Source organism: Mizuhopecten yessoensis, unplaced genomic scaffold (genome assembly GCF_002113885.1).
Source record: "Mizuhopecten yessoensis strain PY_sf001 unplaced genomic scaffold, ASM211388v2 scaffold10185, whole genome shotgun sequence".
Classification (NCBI taxonomy): domain Eukaryota; kingdom Metazoa; phylum Mollusca; class Bivalvia; order Pectinida; family Pectinidae; genus Mizuhopecten; species Mizuhopecten yessoensis.
The window spans coordinates 609,112-629,278 of record NW_018408421.1 but is presented as its reverse complement, the minus strand read 5'-3'; the positions used below and the strand labels follow the sequence as shown (position 1 = coordinate 629,278).

The 20,167-nt window shown below is 35.4% G+C and overlaps 1 protein-coding gene across 1 annotated transcript; it reads right to left on the bottom strand.

The window, feature by feature from the left end:
• Positions 1-5,050: 5,050 nt before the first annotated feature.
• Positions 5,051-19,793, bottom strand: LOC110459693 (NADH dehydrogenase [ubiquinone] flavoprotein 1, mitochondrial-like). The gene is made up of 14 exons (XM_021512064.1): positions 19,669-19,793; positions 18,408-18,478; positions 17,121-17,210; positions 14,975-15,123; positions 14,652-14,785; positions 14,176-14,240; positions 13,565-13,669; positions 12,388-12,513; positions 10,588-10,653; positions 8,450-8,616; positions 7,046-7,199; positions 6,475-6,529; positions 5,922-6,031; positions 5,051-5,565 (listed from the first exon to the last, which is right to left on the bottom strand). Exons 1-14 carry the CDS (start codon positions 19,709-19,711, stop codon positions 5,485-5,487), a joined length of 1,416 nt encoding a protein of 471 aa, XP_021367739.1. The 5' UTR covers positions 19,712-19,793; the 3' UTR covers positions 5,051-5,484.
• Between the last annotated feature and the right edge of the window lie 374 nt (positions 19,794-20,167).

Genomic DNA, 20,167 nt, shown 5'->3' with positions numbered 1-20,167 from the left:
AGCCAAAAACGTTTGTGCCATTTCATGATACTTGCTTGCGAAGTCAACTTATATTGTAACAGTTCAGGTGCATGTACCTGTTACATTGCTATTCATTATTGATCACCATAATTCTGATGATATTAAAACTAGTTGTACATTGTATATGAAATGGAGTCTAAGGAATAGATGTATTATGAAGTGTTTTTATTTACAGCAAATATTATCAAGATGCCCATTTTAAATCATGATACATACAGCTTATCCTATGCCACATGGAAGCCATGGATTTTCATTTTCGAAGTCCCTTTCCCATAATGCTTTAATGATTTTCAGCATCGTCCAATTGGATGAATGTCATGCACAGCTGATAAGAATTATATAATTTTTTCTCACACCTCAGCCAGGATATCTCGCACGATACATACCGGTTACCTCATGCTAGATTTTTCAGTGTCTGATCTGTCTGGCACCTCTCTGTGACATTTCATAGAATTTTCACTCAGCAACGTGTTCATCCACACGCTGACACAAGTGACAGTCATAATTGTTTTTATTCTGTTTTGTTGTTTTACTTATTGTTATGATGTTGTTAGTTTCCTGATGTTGTAGATAAAATATAATCTACTATGTGATAGGTTTTCTTTTTTTGTAAGTACGGACCACATTGTTATGATACATTCAAACGTCCCGTGTATATATATAGTGACGAAGAGGCCATATTTATTTGAGGCTCCAAACAGGATACTTGAAGGCTATAGCAAAATTAAATAAAATAAAAATATTGAATAGGTGCGAGAAAAAAAAAATGATTACCTGTAATTGAGCGAATTTAGGTTATCTCAGCCTCAGGCTTAAAATCTGCAACAGTTGGGATAATGTGAAAGAATCTTTGCCCCTCGACTGAGATAACCCAATCTTGCTTTTAGTTACAAGTAACAGATGTTATTAGTCTGTTCAATAGTTAGAGATAAACAACAATCAGTAGATAGATTCTTATGTTGTTGTCTTTCCACTGGTGCCTTTCAATGCATAGGGTACACCGTACAGGTATGTGTTTTTGTATTATTTTTTATTTGATATAAGGGGAGATAAATCTGTAGTCGTTAACATTTTATAAATTATTTCTCTGTTCTGTTTATATCTTTATTTGTTTATTAACATAAGCATGGTAGAGTTTACATGTCTATTACATAAAGACGTCTGAGGAATATTTGTAACCAGGTAACAGTAATAAGGTGATGTCCTTGCCATTTAATAACTGATTTTTTATTCACACTATATTTATTTTTTTATTATTTATTTACTATTTTTGTACTTTGCTGGTAGGTTTGGTGATTCTGTGTATTTCTTTATTAATAGTTATGGACAGGTCTAAGAGATTGTTTAACCAGGACTCTACATAATGTACTCAATATCATATTTACAGTGTATTTGTAGAATTTTTATTCATTGAAAATCATTGTATTTTTAGTCATGTATTAAGATACCTGGTAATGTTTCATGTGCAGTTAGTTCCATATTTCTTCACCTTTGCAAGCTTCTAGGAGGGCCACAGACACCATCTTTAACAGGAAAGAAAGTGGTGTGCTTCCACCTGGATTGAGCCAGCGACCCATACCTTTCCCAGTCCACCACTCTATAGCTACTTATTGAGCTAAAGGAAAACTCTCTCTAACACAAAGCTAGAAGATCCTACAAACAATTAAAACCTAACACACTAATATTTCCAAGATTGCAGGTGTATTTGATAAATACTGACACAAGTCATGTTAACCCTTTATTATTAATATCAGTGATATTTGTTTACAACATTTAAGCCTGGTTGTTCAAAGCCAGATCAGATCAACTCATTCACTCCAGAAATTTTAAAATGAACTGTTCCAACCTTTGAATTTGAAGAGTTTAAATGTGTCTGTAGGGGTAAACGAGTTCTACAAATTGTGATTTTTAAAAAATATCCTAAATATGAATATGTCTTCAAAGGATGAATTTGATTCCACATGAAGCAATTTTAGTTTTTCATTTTCGGTATTTTTCAACAATATACTGAATTACCCCCTTTCACCACTGTATACCAAAATGGACTCATCCAGATCAATACATGGTAGAGTTTACTAAAGTTACATAGGGGTGAAAGGGTTAAAAGATTCCAGATAACTTATTGTGTATTATATATTAAACAAGCATTCCTTTATTATATCATAGTCACTCATTCAAGTTACCTTCAAATATTTATTTACTTTTACATACATTTGTATACTTTTCATTGTGTATTTGGTATTCGTTATTTTACATTTCAACTTTATATTGACTTATCTAGTAATATTTTACATTCAATACTATTGTAGTTGATAAATACCTTTTCTATATTTTGTAACTGTAGACTTTTTTTCCATCTTTGTACGTCTCTCTTCTCCATTGGATTTTGTTTGGACAACATATTTTTACTGGTAATTCATTTTTGTTCGTGGTCTATGAGGTATGGTGCTAGAATTCCACCAATGTACATGACCGATACCTTTACCATGTTTTGGAAAAAATATATAATTCTCGACTTTTCTATCTTTGTATCTCTCTCCTCCATTGGGTCTTTATTAATATTGTTAGAACTACCATTCTTTGGGATATTTTATATGTACTTACGTTTTGGTTTATATGGTTCTTGGAGTGTCAATGAGCCAAAATGAAACCAATTGTCACAGTGCCAAAATATATTGTCGATACATCCAGATATCGGCAGTCCATCTCCCAAGTCATTTATTATGCTTCAATTGCTAACTTCTGTGCAGGGCTATATTGTTCATGTAAGCGTAACTTGGAATTGCTTATTTTTCGGGCAGGAATAGGTATATATTATAACACTTAATTCATAAAACTTCAACAAATTCACGTTTTCATCTAAAAATGTCATAACTTTTCAGTTTTCACTATAACCGCTGAATTTGGACGAACCAAAATTTAACCACCCTATTTTGAGCCAACAACACCAAAACATCCCAAAGTATGATATATATTTTGCTGATTACTCAGTGTTGTTTTATTTGTGGTTTATAGTAAGTATGGTGCTAGATTTCACCAGCGGAAGATGGTGGACCGTGTATTACCTAGGTCAGTAGTTTATTTTATTTGATGTTATTTATCAGTCAGGAATTTATATTCCTTAGATCATTCCAAGATTTGCGTTCCTTTTTACTCAAATCATATACAAATGTACTTCATTAACAATACAATAAAGACAAAATTGGTTAAAATTTCTGTTTGTTGTGTTTTTGCCTTCATAGAATACATGTATCTGCTCAGAAATAAATTATTTGTCTCGTCTTTGTGTGATCTTGGCTGTTATAAGAACATTATACTCTAAACAAACTAAACTAGAACTGAAAGCCAAAGGCTAACTATACCCCACGCTCCTATATAAACCAGAACTGTAAGCCAAAGGCTAATTATACCCCACGCTACTATATAAACCAGAACTGCAAGCCAAAGGCTAACTATACCCCACGCTCCTATATAAACCAGAACTGTAAGCTAAAGGCTAACTATATATCCCCCACGCTCCTATATAAACCAGAACTGTAAGCTAAAGGCTAACTATATATACCCCACGCTCCTATATAAACCAGAACTGCAAGCCAAAGGCTAACTATACCCACGCTTCTATATAAACCAGAACTGCAAGCCAAAGGCTAACTATACCCCACGCTCCTATATAAACCAGAACTGTAAGCCAAAGGCTAACTAATACCCCACACTCCTATATAAACCAGAACAGTAAGCTAAAGGCTAACTATATATACCCCACGCTCCTATATAAACCAGAACTGTAAGCTAAAGGCTAACTAATACCCTGCTCCTATATAAACCAGAACTGTAAGCTAAAGGCTAACTAATACCCCACACTCCTATATAAACAAGAACTGTAAGCCAAAGGCTAACTAATACCCCACACTCCTATATAAACTAGAACTGTAAGCCAAAGGCTAACTAATACCCTCGCTCTTATATAAACTAGAACTGTAAGCCAAAGGCTAACTATACCCCACGCTCCTATATAAACCAGAACTGTAAGCTAAAGGCTAACTAATACCCTGCTCCTATATAAACCAGATCTGTAAGGTAAAGGCTAACTAATACCCCACACTCCTATATAAACAAGAACTGTAAGCCAAAGGCTAACTAATACCCCACACTTCTATATAAACTAGAACTGTAAGCCAAAGGCTAACTATACCCCACGCTCCTGTATAAACCAGAACTGTAAGCTAAAGGCTAACTAATACCCCCACACTACTATATAAACCAGAACTGTAAGCTAAAGGCTAACTAATACCCCACGCTCCTATATAAACCAGAACGGTAAGCCAAAGGCTAACTATACCCCACACTCCTATATAAACCAGAACTGTAAGCCAAAGGCTAACTAATACCCCACGCTCCTATATAAACCAGAACTGTAAGCCAAAGGCTAACTAATACCCCACACTTCTATATAAACTAGAAATGTAAGCTAAAGGCTTACTAAGGCAAAGCAATTAAAAGCAATCCATAGTCTCCCACTAGTAATGATTTCTTTATTTACTGAGCTGTACACTTATTTAAGTATATAGGTCACTGACATACTGTGCCTCCATGCCAAAACATACTTGCAAGCCAAATCTTGTTAGCACACATGAACCAGTTTTGCTAAAATTGTCCTAGTAGTTAAGGAAGAGTTGTCAGAGCATTTTTTTTAGCAAAGGGCCAAAACTCCTTTAAAATAGTAAATGAAAAAAATACTCCTCTATAATCTTTCATTGAAATCGGGCCAGTAGTTTTGAAGGCAGACAAAGTTTTTCTCAACAAAAGGCCATAACTCCTTTTAAAAGGGTCAAAATGGGGGAAAAAATACATTTAATTGGATGCACAATGTCAGGGGGCAGTTATATATATAATTACCATATCTGTAAACTTTCTTTGAAATTGTCCCTGTAGTTTTGGAGATATTGTTACAACAATGATTTTTTTATCAAAGGGCAATAACTAAGAATGTTAGAATGTAGTGTGGGTTGTAAATAAATACAAAACATAGTTAACTCCTGATGTCCCGTTTAATCAAAAGTGCAACACACAGACTCTCATGAGGTACATCACTATATGTGTCAAATACAGTTGTCAGTCAAACTGTTTCTCACACTTCATACAATAATCACAATGTACATATTTACATGACTTGTATACGTATCTACTGAAATTTACAGTTAGTACTCACTCCTGACTTGAATTTATATCCATTCCTTTGCCTAGTCAAGAATTAATAGAAAAACAACTCTGTCCAATAACAGGGGTCAAAGTTCATAATAAACATCTTTGATAATCAAGAGACATGAATTCCCTCTGAATATCATTTAACAGTACTAGAGATGTTTTATCTCTACCCCAAACTCCTCAGTAAAATTTCACAGCTTTAATATGTTTTTTTAATTTACCAATATCAAATACTGTTTGTTTGCACTGTATGAAAAATCAAGCAGTGGCCGCTTGCTGTTTCTTGGCAAAGTCTGACATTCTTCGCTCAAGCTCTGGTCGAAAGTGTCTAATAAGTCCCTGAAAATCAAATGAAATATTTTTTAATTTATGTCGTTTTCACAGGGTCATACTTGTTAAATATATATGAATGCAAACGACTATTCTGATTATAGTCTGATCAAATGATTACAAGCGAGAGGAATTTATAAATCTATAAGTAGCTGCCTATAACAAGTCCTAATACAGATTTAATCATTAAACACGAAAGTAACTAAAGAAAGTTTTGAAAGTTATCACTTAACATATTTGTTCTCTTAATACACTCAACATGTGGTTGTTTATCATAGGGTGACTTTTTAATACAGGTGTTCTCTATTGAATGGAGATGGTCTTTCCTGAGAAGTCAATGCAGAGTGATATAAAGACTTATTTACCTGTACTGGCCAGGCAGCTCCGTCTCCGAGAGCACATATCGTGTGACCCTCAATCTGTTTACTTAGCTCGTACAACATGTCAATCTCCTCTGGCTTAGCATTTCCAGACTCTGCAGGAACAATAAAATCACTTTTATAAAACCACAAAATCGATCACTTCTATAAAATACCAAAAGCGCACACAGTTCTATATATGATATCACATATGATGTACATATCGGAGAAACTAACTTAAACGCAAAAAATTAATGTTGATGGAGATACTGACAAAGTCAATGGACCATGAAAGGTAGGCGGCATCCAGCATTTGATGCATGCTTTGAGATGTACGACCTAAGATGCATCAAAGGTCCAAGTTTGGTTGGTGTAGCACTTATACTTTCAGAGAAACTAACATAAACACAAAAACTTAATGTTGACGCCGCTTCCGGAAAAGCAACACCTTATAGTCTCGCTTCCACTTTGTGGCGCCGGGACAAAAATGGGGATTATGGTGGACTAAAAGTAAATGATCATGTTGAATGCTATAACAAGGATAATATAGTCTTCTTACCAAATCTAGTCATAATCTTCATCATCCATCCTGTACCTTCCCGACAAGGCGTACACTGTAATAGAAAGTAATCATGGGTATGTCTAACTTCTGTCACTGACAAAGGGAAACGACGGAGGATACAAATTAGTTCCATTTCAAATGATACTGCTTGTATATATTTTGAAATTGAGGCTCTGTTAAGCTGACAAATTTCCTGAATCTTATATAAAGTAACCAAATTCAAGATGATTTTATCACAATCAGAGTTTTGTATTGCAAGTTCCTTTATATTGAAAGCTAAAATGCACTAGAATACACTACTTGAAGTACAGGGGGAACATATGACTGATAAATTGTTTTTGGAACAAGGTAAAATACCCTAAACTTTAAATTAATCTATGCAATATCATTAGATAGTTAAAACAAAAATAAATCCAGCTGTATTTTTTATTTCATTAAAATTAAGAAATTGAAACACTTTCGAAATATAAAAGATTCGTTCAGAATTGTATACACGAGGAGGCTGGTCTTCTCTTTTGTTTGTACAACTTTGAAGGAATTAAGACACAAAGAGTACCAGTGTTATTACCTGTCCACAGCTTTCATGTTTGTAGAACTCAATCAGACGGGAGATACACCTAACAACATCAGCGTCTTTGTTCATCACAATAATGGCTGCTGTTCCCAGACTGGTCTGGGCTTGTACTAGGGCATCGAAATCCATCATCACATCCTCACACACACTGTAATTGAAACAGACATACACAAGTTGACAACAATCCATCAAATTGCTAAGAGAAGCGCTACATTTTGGTGTAAGAGTTGTTTCCGTGGACAAAATTACTGTTTGGGTATGAGAGGTGTTTTCATAGATAACATTACATTTTGGGTGTGAGGGGCTTGTCTGTAAGAGAGATTTTTGGGTAGGAAAGTTTGAGGCTTTTCTGTAGATGAGGTTACCATTTGGATGTTAGTAGTGTTTTATTAGATGAGATTATTTTTATGGTATGAGAGGTGTTTCTGTAGATAATATTACCTTTTGGGTATGAGGGACATTTTTATAGATAAAAATACTTTTTGGGTATATAAGAGACATTTTTTGGGTATGACATTCTTTTCTGTGGATGACATTTTCTCCCACCCTTCACAGGTGTATCCCCCCTTTTCAGCCAGAAAAGATCAATTTGTCAGCCCCTAGGGGGAGATAGCCTCGTGCAAAATGGCGCTATCAAAGTCACAACAATAGTATGCTCAAGTCATCAATGCATTGATATCACACAAACAGTAGCGGACCATGGAATACAACTCTGGATTTGCTGGACAAACATCCAATCACACTTATATTTCATGCTATCACCACTTGTCAGCGGGTTTATGAGTGAAACAGGATGGGAGCAAAACAACCATCTCCTACCTTGAGGGTGTGGCAGAGAAAACTCCAACCCTCTGAATGATATTCTCGAATGTAAGACAATCCAAAATATCATCCCTCGGGTTGGAGATTTCTCTAGGTAGGGGGAGATTCTATCAATCCTTTGGAAATGAGAGCTTTAGGCATTCCTGAAGATGACATTATCTTTTTGGTATTGGAGGTGTTTCAGTAGATGACATTATCTTTTGGGTATTAGAGGTGTTTCTGTAGATTACATAATCTTTTGGGGATTAGAGGGGTTTCAGTAGATGACGTTATCTTTTGGGTATTCGAGGTGTTTCAGTAGATTATGTTACTTATTTGACATTAGAGGTGTTTCGGTAAATTACATTACCTTTTGGGTATTAGAGGTGTTCAGTAGATGACATTATCTTGTGGGTATTAGAGGTGTCTCTATAGATGACATTATATTTTAGGTATTAGAGGTGTTTCAGTAGATGACATTATCTTTTGGGTATTAGAAGTGTTTCTGTAGATGACATAATCTTTTGGGTATTACAGGTGTTTCAGTAGATTATGTTACCTATTGGACATTAGAGGTGTTTCGGTAAATTACATTACCTTTTGGGTATAAGAGGTGTAGAAGAACCTCCAGGAATGACAGCCAGGAGGTTGTCCCAGCCCCCGATGACACCTCCAGCGTGGCGCTCAATGATTTCCCTCAGCGGTATGGACATCTCCTCCTCCACTGTGGTAGGGTTGTTTACATGGCCGGAAATGTTAAACAGCTGAAAATTAACAACAGCTGACAATTACAACGTACTGAAAATATTCTCAGTGACTGTTTGGTATGATTTCTGATGTGTACTAAACATAGTTTTCAAAAAGCATAAATCTAGGACTCAAACATCTGTGTCCCAAATTTTGCAATTAATATAAATATAAACCAGTCGACACTTCTAATAAACTACAGAAACTACTTGCTCCTTCGCCTGTTGTGATTGAATCTATTTCCTAGTGTAAATATATATTGTTGGCCCGGATGTTAGCATGTGGAGCCTTAACTTACTATTTGAGGAAACTGGAGTTCTCGAGGGGGGGGGGGGGGGGGGGGGGGGGGGGGGGGCATGGTATTACACTCATGGCATGGTTTAAAGGTCTGACTATATATGTTTCCTGGACTTGGAGCGATTGATTCTGAAGGCTTTTTGAATGGGAATAGCAAGTTCTGCAGAAGTTTTAAATGGAAAGTGAGCATTTGTCATAGGCCTCTTGTGTAAGATGACTGACAGGTTCTGCAGACTGTAGGCCTTGTGTAAGATGACTGACAGGTGCTGCAGACTGTAGGCCTTGTGTAAGGAGAATAAGTGGTTCAAGGTGTTATAGACACAAAGTGACTGATCTTGGAAGAGGAGTTACCGATGAGAGATTCAGCCATTTAGTGAAATGTTTTAAGATGATAACCATTTCTCCCAACCTTCACAGATGTGTCTCCCATTTTCGCCGGGAAAGATCAGCTTGTCACCCCCTAGGGGGAGATAGCAAGTGTTCAATTGTAACATCATTAAAATGTATCACCGGTAATTGTGACGTCATCAAAAGCAAATGACAATATGTATACCCCACATGTACCCCACATGTGTTTTTGTTTACAAACAGACTACTGTCAGTGAAGTTGTGACTGAAAAAAATCAATCATCCCCTACCTTCAGGGTGTAACAGAGAAATCTCTAAAAAAAACTTGGGGTGATATTTTTGGTTGTCTAACCCAAAACAAGAGGCCCATGGGCGTTAACGGTCACCTGAGTCCTACAGTACTTATTTTTTTGTTGAAATATGAAGTGGAGATAATGCTGTCATCCCTACCACTTTGAGTAAAAAAAAGGTGTGTATAACATAAAGTTAAGTTTGTTAGGACCATGAGTTGATCATTCCTAGACCAAGTTTCAGTTAAATGGGCCTATTAGATATTGATTTTAAGTTGGATTTTTTTTTTCAAAATGGTGACCATTTTGGATTTCTGATCAACCCAAAAAATAACAACACTTTGTCAGGACCAAGAGTCGATCATTCCAACCAAGTTTCAGTTCAATTGGACCAATAGAATTTGACTTTAAGTTAAAAATAGTTTTTCAAAAAGGTGGCTGTGGTGGCCATGTTGGATTTCTGATCAACCGATAAATAACAACACTCGGTCAGGGAGATGTCAGTAACATTCCCATGAAGTATCACTGAAATCCGTTTGATGGAATTTCAGCTTAAGTTGAAAACGTAAAATGTTAGCGGACGACGACGGACGAAGACTGATAGCAATAGGTCACTTGGAGCTAAAGCTCAGGGCCCACTTGTATAAAACATCTCAAAGTTAAGGAAAATCTCAAGCAATGTATTGTCTATGGGAAATCTTAGACTTGAGGCAATCTCAAGAGTTGAGATGTTTTATACAAGTGGGCCCTGGTGACCTAAAAAGCACCCCTGGGGTTAGAGATTTCTGTCACACCCTTGAGGTAGGGGAAGATTCTATTATTCCACTCTATCTAGGCGCTGGTCAAATAAACCATTCTTATGTTTACTTTTACATTTCCTCAAATACATTTAGTTATTTTAATTTTACATGGATTCTGAGAATCATTTATCTCGTAAATTTGTTACCAAAGATGGTTATTTTTTAAGTCAAATAGCCCAGAAATTGGCCGATCTGTATTAATTATTTATTTGAGTTTGAATTAAATGTAATTATATCAACAAACCCATCTTACCTTAGTGCCACGGTTACGCTCCCGTCCAAATGATGCAAACCAATCGCCTGACCGTCTGCATATAACCTGGTTATTGATACAGTAATATATATATGCAGAGAAATCAAGCTTGACCTTCATAACAAACTCTTACCCCAATCACATATCAGTACTTCAACTTTGACCCTAGTACATGTATCAGTACTACAACTTTGACCCTAGTACATATCAATACTTCAACTTTGACCCTATCACATTTAAGTACTGCAACTTTGACCCGAACACATATCATTACTTCAACTTTGACCAGAACATATATCATTACTTCAACTTTGACCCGAACATATATCATTACTTCAACTTTGACCCTAACATATCATTACTTCAACATTGACCCTAACACGTCTAAGTACTTCAACATTGACCCTAACATATATCATTACTTCAACTTTGACCCAAACATATATCATTACTTCAACTTTGACCAGAACACATATCAATACTTCAACTTTGACCCTAGTACATGTATCAGTACTTCAACTGTGACCCTAGAACATATCAATACTTCAATTTTGACCCTATCACGTCCAAGTACTGCAACTTTGACCCTAACACATATCATTACTTCAACTTTGACCAGAACACATATCAATACTTCAACTTGACCCTAACACATATCATTACTTCAACTTTGACCCGAACACATATCATTACTTCAACTTTGACCCTAACACATATCATTACTTCAACTATGACCCAAACACATATCATTACTTCAACTTTGACCCTAACACATATCATTACTTCAACTTTGACCCGAACACATATCATTACTTCAACTTTGACCCTAAGTTAACACATATCAGTACTTTTACCTAGGTATCTATCACATACTGACACTTTAACCTTGACATTTATACTCTACCTTGAACCTTTATCACACACTAGTACATATCCAATTTTTCCTTATCATATACCAGAACTTAAAAATTTACCCTTGTCATATACCAGAACTTAAAAATTTACCCTTGCCATATACCAGTTCATTACAATTTACCCTTGTCATATACCAGTACATTTAAATTTACCCTTGTCATATACCAGTATATTAAGATTTGCCCTTGTCATATGCCAGTACATTAAAATTTACCTTTGTCATATACCAGTACATTTAAATTTACCCTTGTCATATACCAGTACATTTAAATTTACCCTTGTCATATACCAGTACATTACAATTTACCCTTGTCATATACCAGTACATTTAAATTTACCCTTGTCATATACCAGTATATTAAGATTTGCCATTGTCATATGCCAGTACATTTAAATTTACCCTTGTCATATACCAGTACATTTAAATTTACCCTTGTCTTATACCAGTACATTACAATTTACCCGTGTCATATACCAGTATATTAAGATTTGCCCTTGTCATATGCCAGAACATTAAAATTTACCCTTGTCTTATACCAGTACATTACAATTTACCCGTGTCATATACCAGTACATTAAAATTTACCTTTGTCATATACCAGTATGTTAATTATAATTGTCAGTACTTAAACCTTGACTCTTTTGCACTATTTGGTTAGAAAGATTTAGTCTGAAATACACAGAAGTATGTTTAAAACCTAAAACTAGGTTACAATTTGTTCAGTGAATCTGAACAACTTGCTATTTTATATATGTTATGAATGCCCTGAATATATAGGTATATACATTATCAATTTGACATAATTGCATATATATAATTTCATTCCATTTTTTAATCTTTTTTTTTCCTGCTGACCTGGATAAATTGCTATGACGACTACTTACTGGTGCTACAGCCACCGTCTCCACATTTGCTACTGTTGTTGGACACCCGAACACACCCACATCAGCAGGAAAGGGTGGCTTTAGGCGGGGCTTCCCAGCCTTACCCTCTAGAGATTCTATCAGTGACTGAAACATCAATGTTAACAATCCTACAAAGTGTATAGCTCAAGGATACCTACATAATAGGCTTATTGTAAATGTTCAAACTGATTCCCATCCTCGATACTCTGGGGGTTTCGCTCACTTTCAATCTCTTTACCCCTAGAATATTTGATTGTCATAGCAAATTGTAAGCACACGGCTAGCTATTTGATTGGTCTCCGGTAAAAAATCCTCACAAATCACTAGACTGATACCTGTTCTTTGAAGATTACAGAGGAAGGTGTTGGCTTCAAAGCCAGTCAATTTTACAGTTATGTGGCCGAGAGATTCTTTTGATGCACATCAAAGGATCAAACTATAGTCTTCCAGTCTCATCCACAAGGTGGTGCACACCGAGCCTTCACTGTTGCTATGACATCTTTCAGGGGTGCAGCCAGAGAAAGTGAGCATAACCCCTTGAGTATTGAGGATGACTTCTCCCACAATATACATTTAAATGAAATCTTTGAACTGTTCTTCTTTCCTCAAAAAGTCCTTGTGAGTATGAACAACTGTCAAAATACAATTTCCATAGTCAAGTTTGGCTATAACTATTATTTAGAGGATTCCCTATAGCTATCTAACTGGAAATTGTGCCACCTGATGATTTTGAAAATAAGACTTTTCTACACCTAACATCATATTTAAGACGTAATGTTACTGTGTTACTCTGTAAATCTTCTGAGGATATGGGGAATTTGTTAAAGACAATGCAAATGGTAAGGCTTTCAATAGATACTTTACAGTGACTCCCCAAAATGTGCTTTGACTCTTGGGTTTTAACTCATTCACCCCTGAAGACACGTTTTAACTCTTCAAATTCAAAGGTTGGAATGGTTCATTATGAGATTTCAGGGGTGAATGAGTTAAACCTCATGTCTATTTGACATGTTTCAGTTCTACAAAATTCAGGGAAAATTCTACTTGACTTCTGATATTGCTAAATGTCATGAGTCAACTGAAAGCGATGGTTTGTCTCTTATAATACCAATGAAACCATAAACTTTTAACTTTTAAGCAGTTTCACTATACTTACAGTTTCCTCCCCACAGATGTAAGCTCCAGCTCCACGATGCACGAACACATCAAAGTCGTAGCCAGAACCACACGCATTCTTGCCCAGGAAACCAGCCTTGTAGGCCTAGCAAATGTACAAAAAATAACAATAAAAACCAGCCTTGTAGGCCTAGCAAATGTACAAAAAAATAACAATAACAAGCAACCTACGGGACAGGTTTCTCCAATGGAAAACTCACTGAAAAGACCCTGTACAACAGTTATAGCAGCCAAGGAATATGAGAGGAAAATATTGCCTCGCTGGAGCTGAACACTTGGGTTCGTTGAATAGCGAGGGATTGTCGTCAATACCTGGAGGGTGCAGTTCAGTTTCTGATTTCAAACTTGCAAGTTTCAATAACTTCTAAAGGAATTCATAAAATTATCTATAATATTCATTCAATGATGGCTATATTTCACAAATAGAATAAGACTGAATGTAGAGTACTTGCAGTTTATAGCAAAATGTTAAAGCCTAATGCCTACTGTATGTACTTCAACAAAAAAGCTGATCATGCTGTTCTTTATAATTACAAAGATTTTCTATACAAAGAGTTGCCACTGACGAATTTGACCTAAACACGATCTCACCTCTTTGATAGCCACATTTAAGTTAGATGCCTCATTGTAAAACTCCCCTCTGATGTAGATATAGGCTAAAATCATAAACAACATCATTATTAGTAGTAGAACTGTAAAACAAGCTAATTTCAGGAAGTGTAAATTTCAAAATTTGCAAAAAAAGTATTTCTGGGATTTAATTTTTGCACAATGAATTATTGTAAGATTACATGTTTATCGAAACAGAGAGCTGCTTTGCAATTTATTCACTTGCAATGCACGAATAAAGCAGATATTTTATACAATTGGGGGAAAACACTTAAACTAACAAGGAAAATAAAGGATAGAATATTTTTTTCAGTTTGACAAGTGAAAGTTATGAAAAAGTCTAACACTTGAGTAAACACAAATAAAAAGAACTTTTCTTTTTCTGTAATTTATCTTCAAATTGTTTGCTGACTTCTGTTTATAATTAACACTCACTAAAAGAATCATAACCAACTCACCTGCCTGAGCGCGCATGGCTCTGCCAGCTATCAGACAGCCCTCCACCAGTTTGTGTGGGTCATGTCGCATGATCTCTCTGTCCTTACATGTTCCTGGCTCACCTTCATCCGCATTTACAACCAGGTACTTAGGTCTAAAACAGCAATGGTAGTGAATGTTACACTAAATACCAGTCACTATCACCAGTTCAACAGAATTCCAGTCACTACCAACAGTGGCAGACGTATAAAAATGATTCTTGACCGATTGGTTTATATTTTTACAAAAATTTGAGTTTAAATTAAACAAAGTGAAGTTTGTAAGAGAATGTAGACTTGTATACCTTCCATCACTAGGGCGATTCATGAAACCCCATTTCATTCCTGTAGGGAAACCAGCACCGCCACGGCCTCTCAATCCTGAGGTGGTGATCTCCTTAAGAATCCAATCATGACCTTTGTCCATGATTTCTTTGGTTTTATACCAATCTCCCTAAAGCACAATAAAAGCACTGCTTTCATGCATTCAATTTAATGATTATTTTTTAGTTTGAAATACAGTTTTAGCCTATTCAATTTAATGATCATTTTTCAGTTGGAAATACAGTTTTAACAAATGGAAGAATTCCACTCCAATTTCATTGGTCATCCTCTATACCATCCTATACCTACACATTGGTCATCCTCTATGCCATCCTATACCTACACCTGGGAAAACTAGTCTTCAAGCTAACTGGGTCATCAACTTTCCTGTCCAATGTTTCCCATAGCTCTTTTAGGCATAGAGGATTATCCTGATCCAAACCAGGGATTAATACAGGAATAGCAAATTAGTACCCTTTTTCGAAATAGGGGAAAAATGCGTTGTATACATGTGCATGACCATTGTCCAGCGAGGGCTGTCGGCCAGGGGGAGAGTACAAGAGGGGGCCCCAGGAATGGATCATCTTTTAATTTTTGTTTCTCGCTGTTCATTATTAAAGATCCTTCAAGTTGGCCACTTTATATGTATAAGAATCAAGCATTTGAGTGACTGTTATGTTATTGTTTACCGTAAACACTAAACAGGGCTATCGCTAGCTGTAAACATAAAGTATCAGCAGTGACAATTAACATTAGCCCAGGGAAAATGCAATTAATCACTCAGTGGTGGAACTGACGGAAAATAAAAACAAAATGGAAACAAGATAGATATTGATGTGGTCGTAATTTAGTTACAGGTGGGGATTTTTTTAACTAAAATAGGGGGAAATAATTGCAAAATTGGACAGGGGAATTGGCCCATATTCGGCCATAAAAAATGTCTGTATACGGTTAATCTCTGGTCAATTTGAATAGGCGGATAGTTCGAACACACTTTTCGAACAATAAAAATAATAATTTTCTGTCTAGGGATAGTTTGAACCCTGCTTACACACGTTTCGGATTGTTCAAACACACAATTTGAGTACTGAAATTACATAATTATTAATCGATGTTGGCTATCGGCGATGCAATAATAGCTTAAACTTGATCTCTTTGCGCATCGACAGCGTTTTTAACTTCCGAATAATGGATATAGTACTTCTGTGCGACCATTGTTGTCATCAATGTCAGACAATTTGTACATGTATAAATAAGACACATGTCACCGATAATTGAGTGTCTTTCTTGTTAACATGTGCAAGCGCCATCTTAAGGCCCCGACCATGTATAATATCCTAACAGTGCTAGAAGCGCGGAATGTAACTGTCACATCGCTGACAGACGTGTGTATTGTCATGATAATCACAGATATTCCTGTGATTACAATTTGATTATACAATCGCGACCTGGCCATTGATCACTGATTTATAACTCAATTGATATATTACCTATACATGTGCCAAAACGAAAATATCTGACCAGGTGTTCGATCAAACTATTAATCAGTAATTACAGTTTCAATCCACCCTCCGCGTTCAGATCAGTACAACTGAACTTTCGTCATTACTCGAGAAAACATCTACTGCTTTGCGGCCTACATACTTGTCTCTGCTTTGCAATTGAACTTAATAATTGATTATTAATATGCAAGTAAATATAAGAAAGATATGAATACCATTATTCATCTCTAGACTTGCAAATAAGGCCGTCGTTGTTCAGTATCAACAACATGATTTTTTCTGATGTCGACTCGGATAGTAAAAAACTACTCTATATTGTAGCGGCTATAATTTTGTGCAAATAGAACAGGATTGACAATATTTGTTTAATTTTGTTAGAACTAACCAGAGGTTTACCGTATATTCGTGCAAATTTGTTGCTTATAAAGTTAAGAGTTCAACATATAGCTCCTTTCGGTTAAACTCTGATCTAATAAGCTCATTGACAATCAAACATAACACCTTACCATCCCATACCTCCATGCGAGAAAAACTCTGTGGTAAGTTCATTTAATCACCAAGTCATATATGATTCATACTCTGTTGGGAAAAACCTTGATCCAGACTTGCAGGATCATCAACTTACCCGTCCCATAGCTCCCTTGATGCCCCAGTCATGTCTGCCATATAAATTTGTAAAAATTCTGTCTTCATCTTTCAAGGGACCATATTTTGTCTGAAGAAAAAGAGGGAATATTAAACACAGTCTGGAAGTAACTGAACATACATATATATATGTGATATATGAATATATACATGTATTTATTTCTCATATCTAATAGATATGCATTGCATATGTCAGTTGTAGTGGCGTACCGATATCCGAAAACATCGATTAAATCGAACTTGACATGAGGTCAATTCGATAATCGATTTAGCACATGAAAGATTGATTTTGAAACATTGTCATTAATTAAGAAGATCGTTTTTGTAGGTTGGTCATGAAGAACTGAAATTCTTAAGATATATATACAGTTGCTTTTCATGTTTAATCCAAAATAAAACGCCCCTTTCACTCGTTCTTGTTGATTCCCGCTTGAATCATGCAGGCATTCAAGCATGGTAGCTATAGCATCATTACGTTATCAAGGTCAGTGTGGTGATTTGTAGGTACGGCTAAATTTATAACTGAAGAAATTTGGAAGTACAGCAAATGGCGGCCACAGGAATAAAAACACTTTCTTTTCCACCTAAGGGATGATGGGGTATAAACTTTACAGTACCAACTCAATTTCAGATGGGTTAACTTAATTCACAATAGTAAATTTAAATGTCATATCAATTACTTAACACAAAATGCATAACCTGATTTGTTTGTGTTACGATCGCTATCATCATGACTCGTCTGCAGGAGATAGCTTATAGGTAAAACATACGTTCACTTCTAAAACGGTAATCTACCGGTCATTGCCAATATCTGAAGTACCTTTTCTAACCATTTGACCGTCTCTTAGATAAACTTATTAGCAAAATAACACGTAGTTATATCAATATTTTTTAATGATTGGAGAAATGTAAATTTATTAGATGTTATCTTTTTGGCGCTTATTTAAACTGATAATCGATTACCGATCGATCTTGAATGTCCGATAATCGATCTTCAAAATCGGACCGATTCCCAGCACTAGTCAGTTGTAACATATTTGTACCATTTATGTTATCTACATATGATAGTAGTTGGGGGTGGGCGTATTAGATTAAATAAAGACTTTTTTATTGACATTGCTACTAAATAGCAATGGATAAGGGTAAAGTTTATTATCATGTACTTATAGCAAGATAAATATGATATATATATACATTTGACAGTTCTGACCAGCCATCTAATGATACCAGAATACATATGTACTGGATTAGAAAATGTGGAAAGTACCTTTTCCGGTTTTGCTTCTGTAGTGTTGGTTCTCACAGATGTTCCTGGCAGTTGCAAGATTCTCGGTAGAGCTGAAACAAAATTAAGTGATACACATATATAAATTAACAATGCTTATCACTTTCTGCTTTAATTACCTTACTTGAAACATCAGCTCCCAAACCGTGTATTTGAAGATACCATCGTATCCTTACAGGGTTAATATATATCTGTCAAAAACACTAGTGGTTTTCAGCAATTTAAGGCCTTGTGATAATAATTATTATCCCATACATGTGATGTATCCCAATATAATAGGGAGTCTCCCAGTTTCCAGCATCAAAACAGATTTCTCCCGTTTCTCCCATTTTTGACAGGGAAATCTCCTGACAATATGACCTCAATCATGATCAGACTATAATCCATCATAGTAAAATTAATTCTATAACCCCTTTTGTAGCCTAAAACTTGAGATAATTTTTAATTCTGCATGGTAAAACATGTCTTCATTGAGCCACTGACATAAGTAATTGGCCAGGATAATGAAATAAACAAGCTTATAATAACAAGACTATCAGTGACTGCTTGTGTAGTTACAGTAATATATAATTTAGGTGTTTCAAACACTGTTATCACAATGGTGATAATTCAAATGCACGGGAAACCCAGTCAAACTAAAAATAATGTGATCACGACAAATGGATTCAGTGTAGCCCAAGATACATACCTACTTGTCAGAGATGTTTGATTTAATTTAGAACTTGGATCTAGAAATAATCTTATTTATTTTTAACGTGCAATAACTACTTCTATGACTTGACAAATAATGATCTATAACGCATGACAGACAAGAAAAATTATATGAATTAATTTGTATTTTTATTCATGTTAACTGAACACGTAGATAAATAGTTTTCGTATTTGTATGATCAGATTCCTTGATTATATAACCTCCCAGTTCAGCAACACATAGGCCTATAGGTCAAGTTATTTCAGTTTATCAATTAATCTATAAGCTATTTCACACAAACTTCACATTCATATGTTTGTTCTTTTCTGATGTTATCATATAATGTGAATTTTTGAAAATCTCAAGTTTGGTTGCATATAGGCCTTCTTTATTGAACTGTCGTGAGCAATCCAGCTGTACTGTAACTCAGTCAACACAGAAAGTCTTATAAATATGAGTGTTTTTGCGGTGTATTTCGAGAAACGACCGAATTAGAGACAATGCTTTGAACAAACGGCAAACTTTGGCAAATAAAATATATTTCGTTCTCACCTGCAACGATTCGCGATGTTGATATTCTACAGAGGCTTGCCATCTTCAGGGTACAAGTCTCATGCCCTTGTTTTCGTAACCAAAATGGCAGACGAAAGTCACGGTCAGAGTCGTATAGAAGCTTCAGCATTGCTAATCCCGATTAAGCGTCAATGAGACTATGAACTAACCAAATTAAGGATACTATCACTTCATTTTCAAAATATTATCTACCTTTCTTCATTTTTGTCTTTAGTTACCCCATGTCACCTGATATATCCTTCAATATTTCTAATAAAACAAAACGAACCTATCGAGGATGCACATACAGAAAATAATTCAATTATATCACGCTTGCCATTTCCGTTTTTTAAATGAAGATTATCATAGCATGAAATAAAGACAAAATATATTTATATAAATATAAACTTCTATTTATTTATTTGTTTTACAACAATTATGAAACAAGTTGTTTCAACTTATATTAATGACTCGTGTTGGCCCTGATGTTAGCGTGGGG

Bases quoted from the DNA above. Each gene is read 5' to 3' on its own strand.
- LOC110459693 (XM_021512064.1), bottom strand. From the start codon at position 19,711: ATGGCAAGCCTCTGTAGAATATCAACATCGCGAATCGTTGCAG. The intron at 7,200-8,449 runs GTAATGTAATTT...TTTCAATTACAG, and splicing joins ACACCTCTTATACCCAAAAG to TGTGTGTGAGGATGTGATGA. The intron at 6,032-6,474 runs GTAAGAAGACTA...TTGTTCCTGCAG, and splicing joins GAAGATTATGACTAGATTTG to AGTCTGGAAATGCTAAGCCA.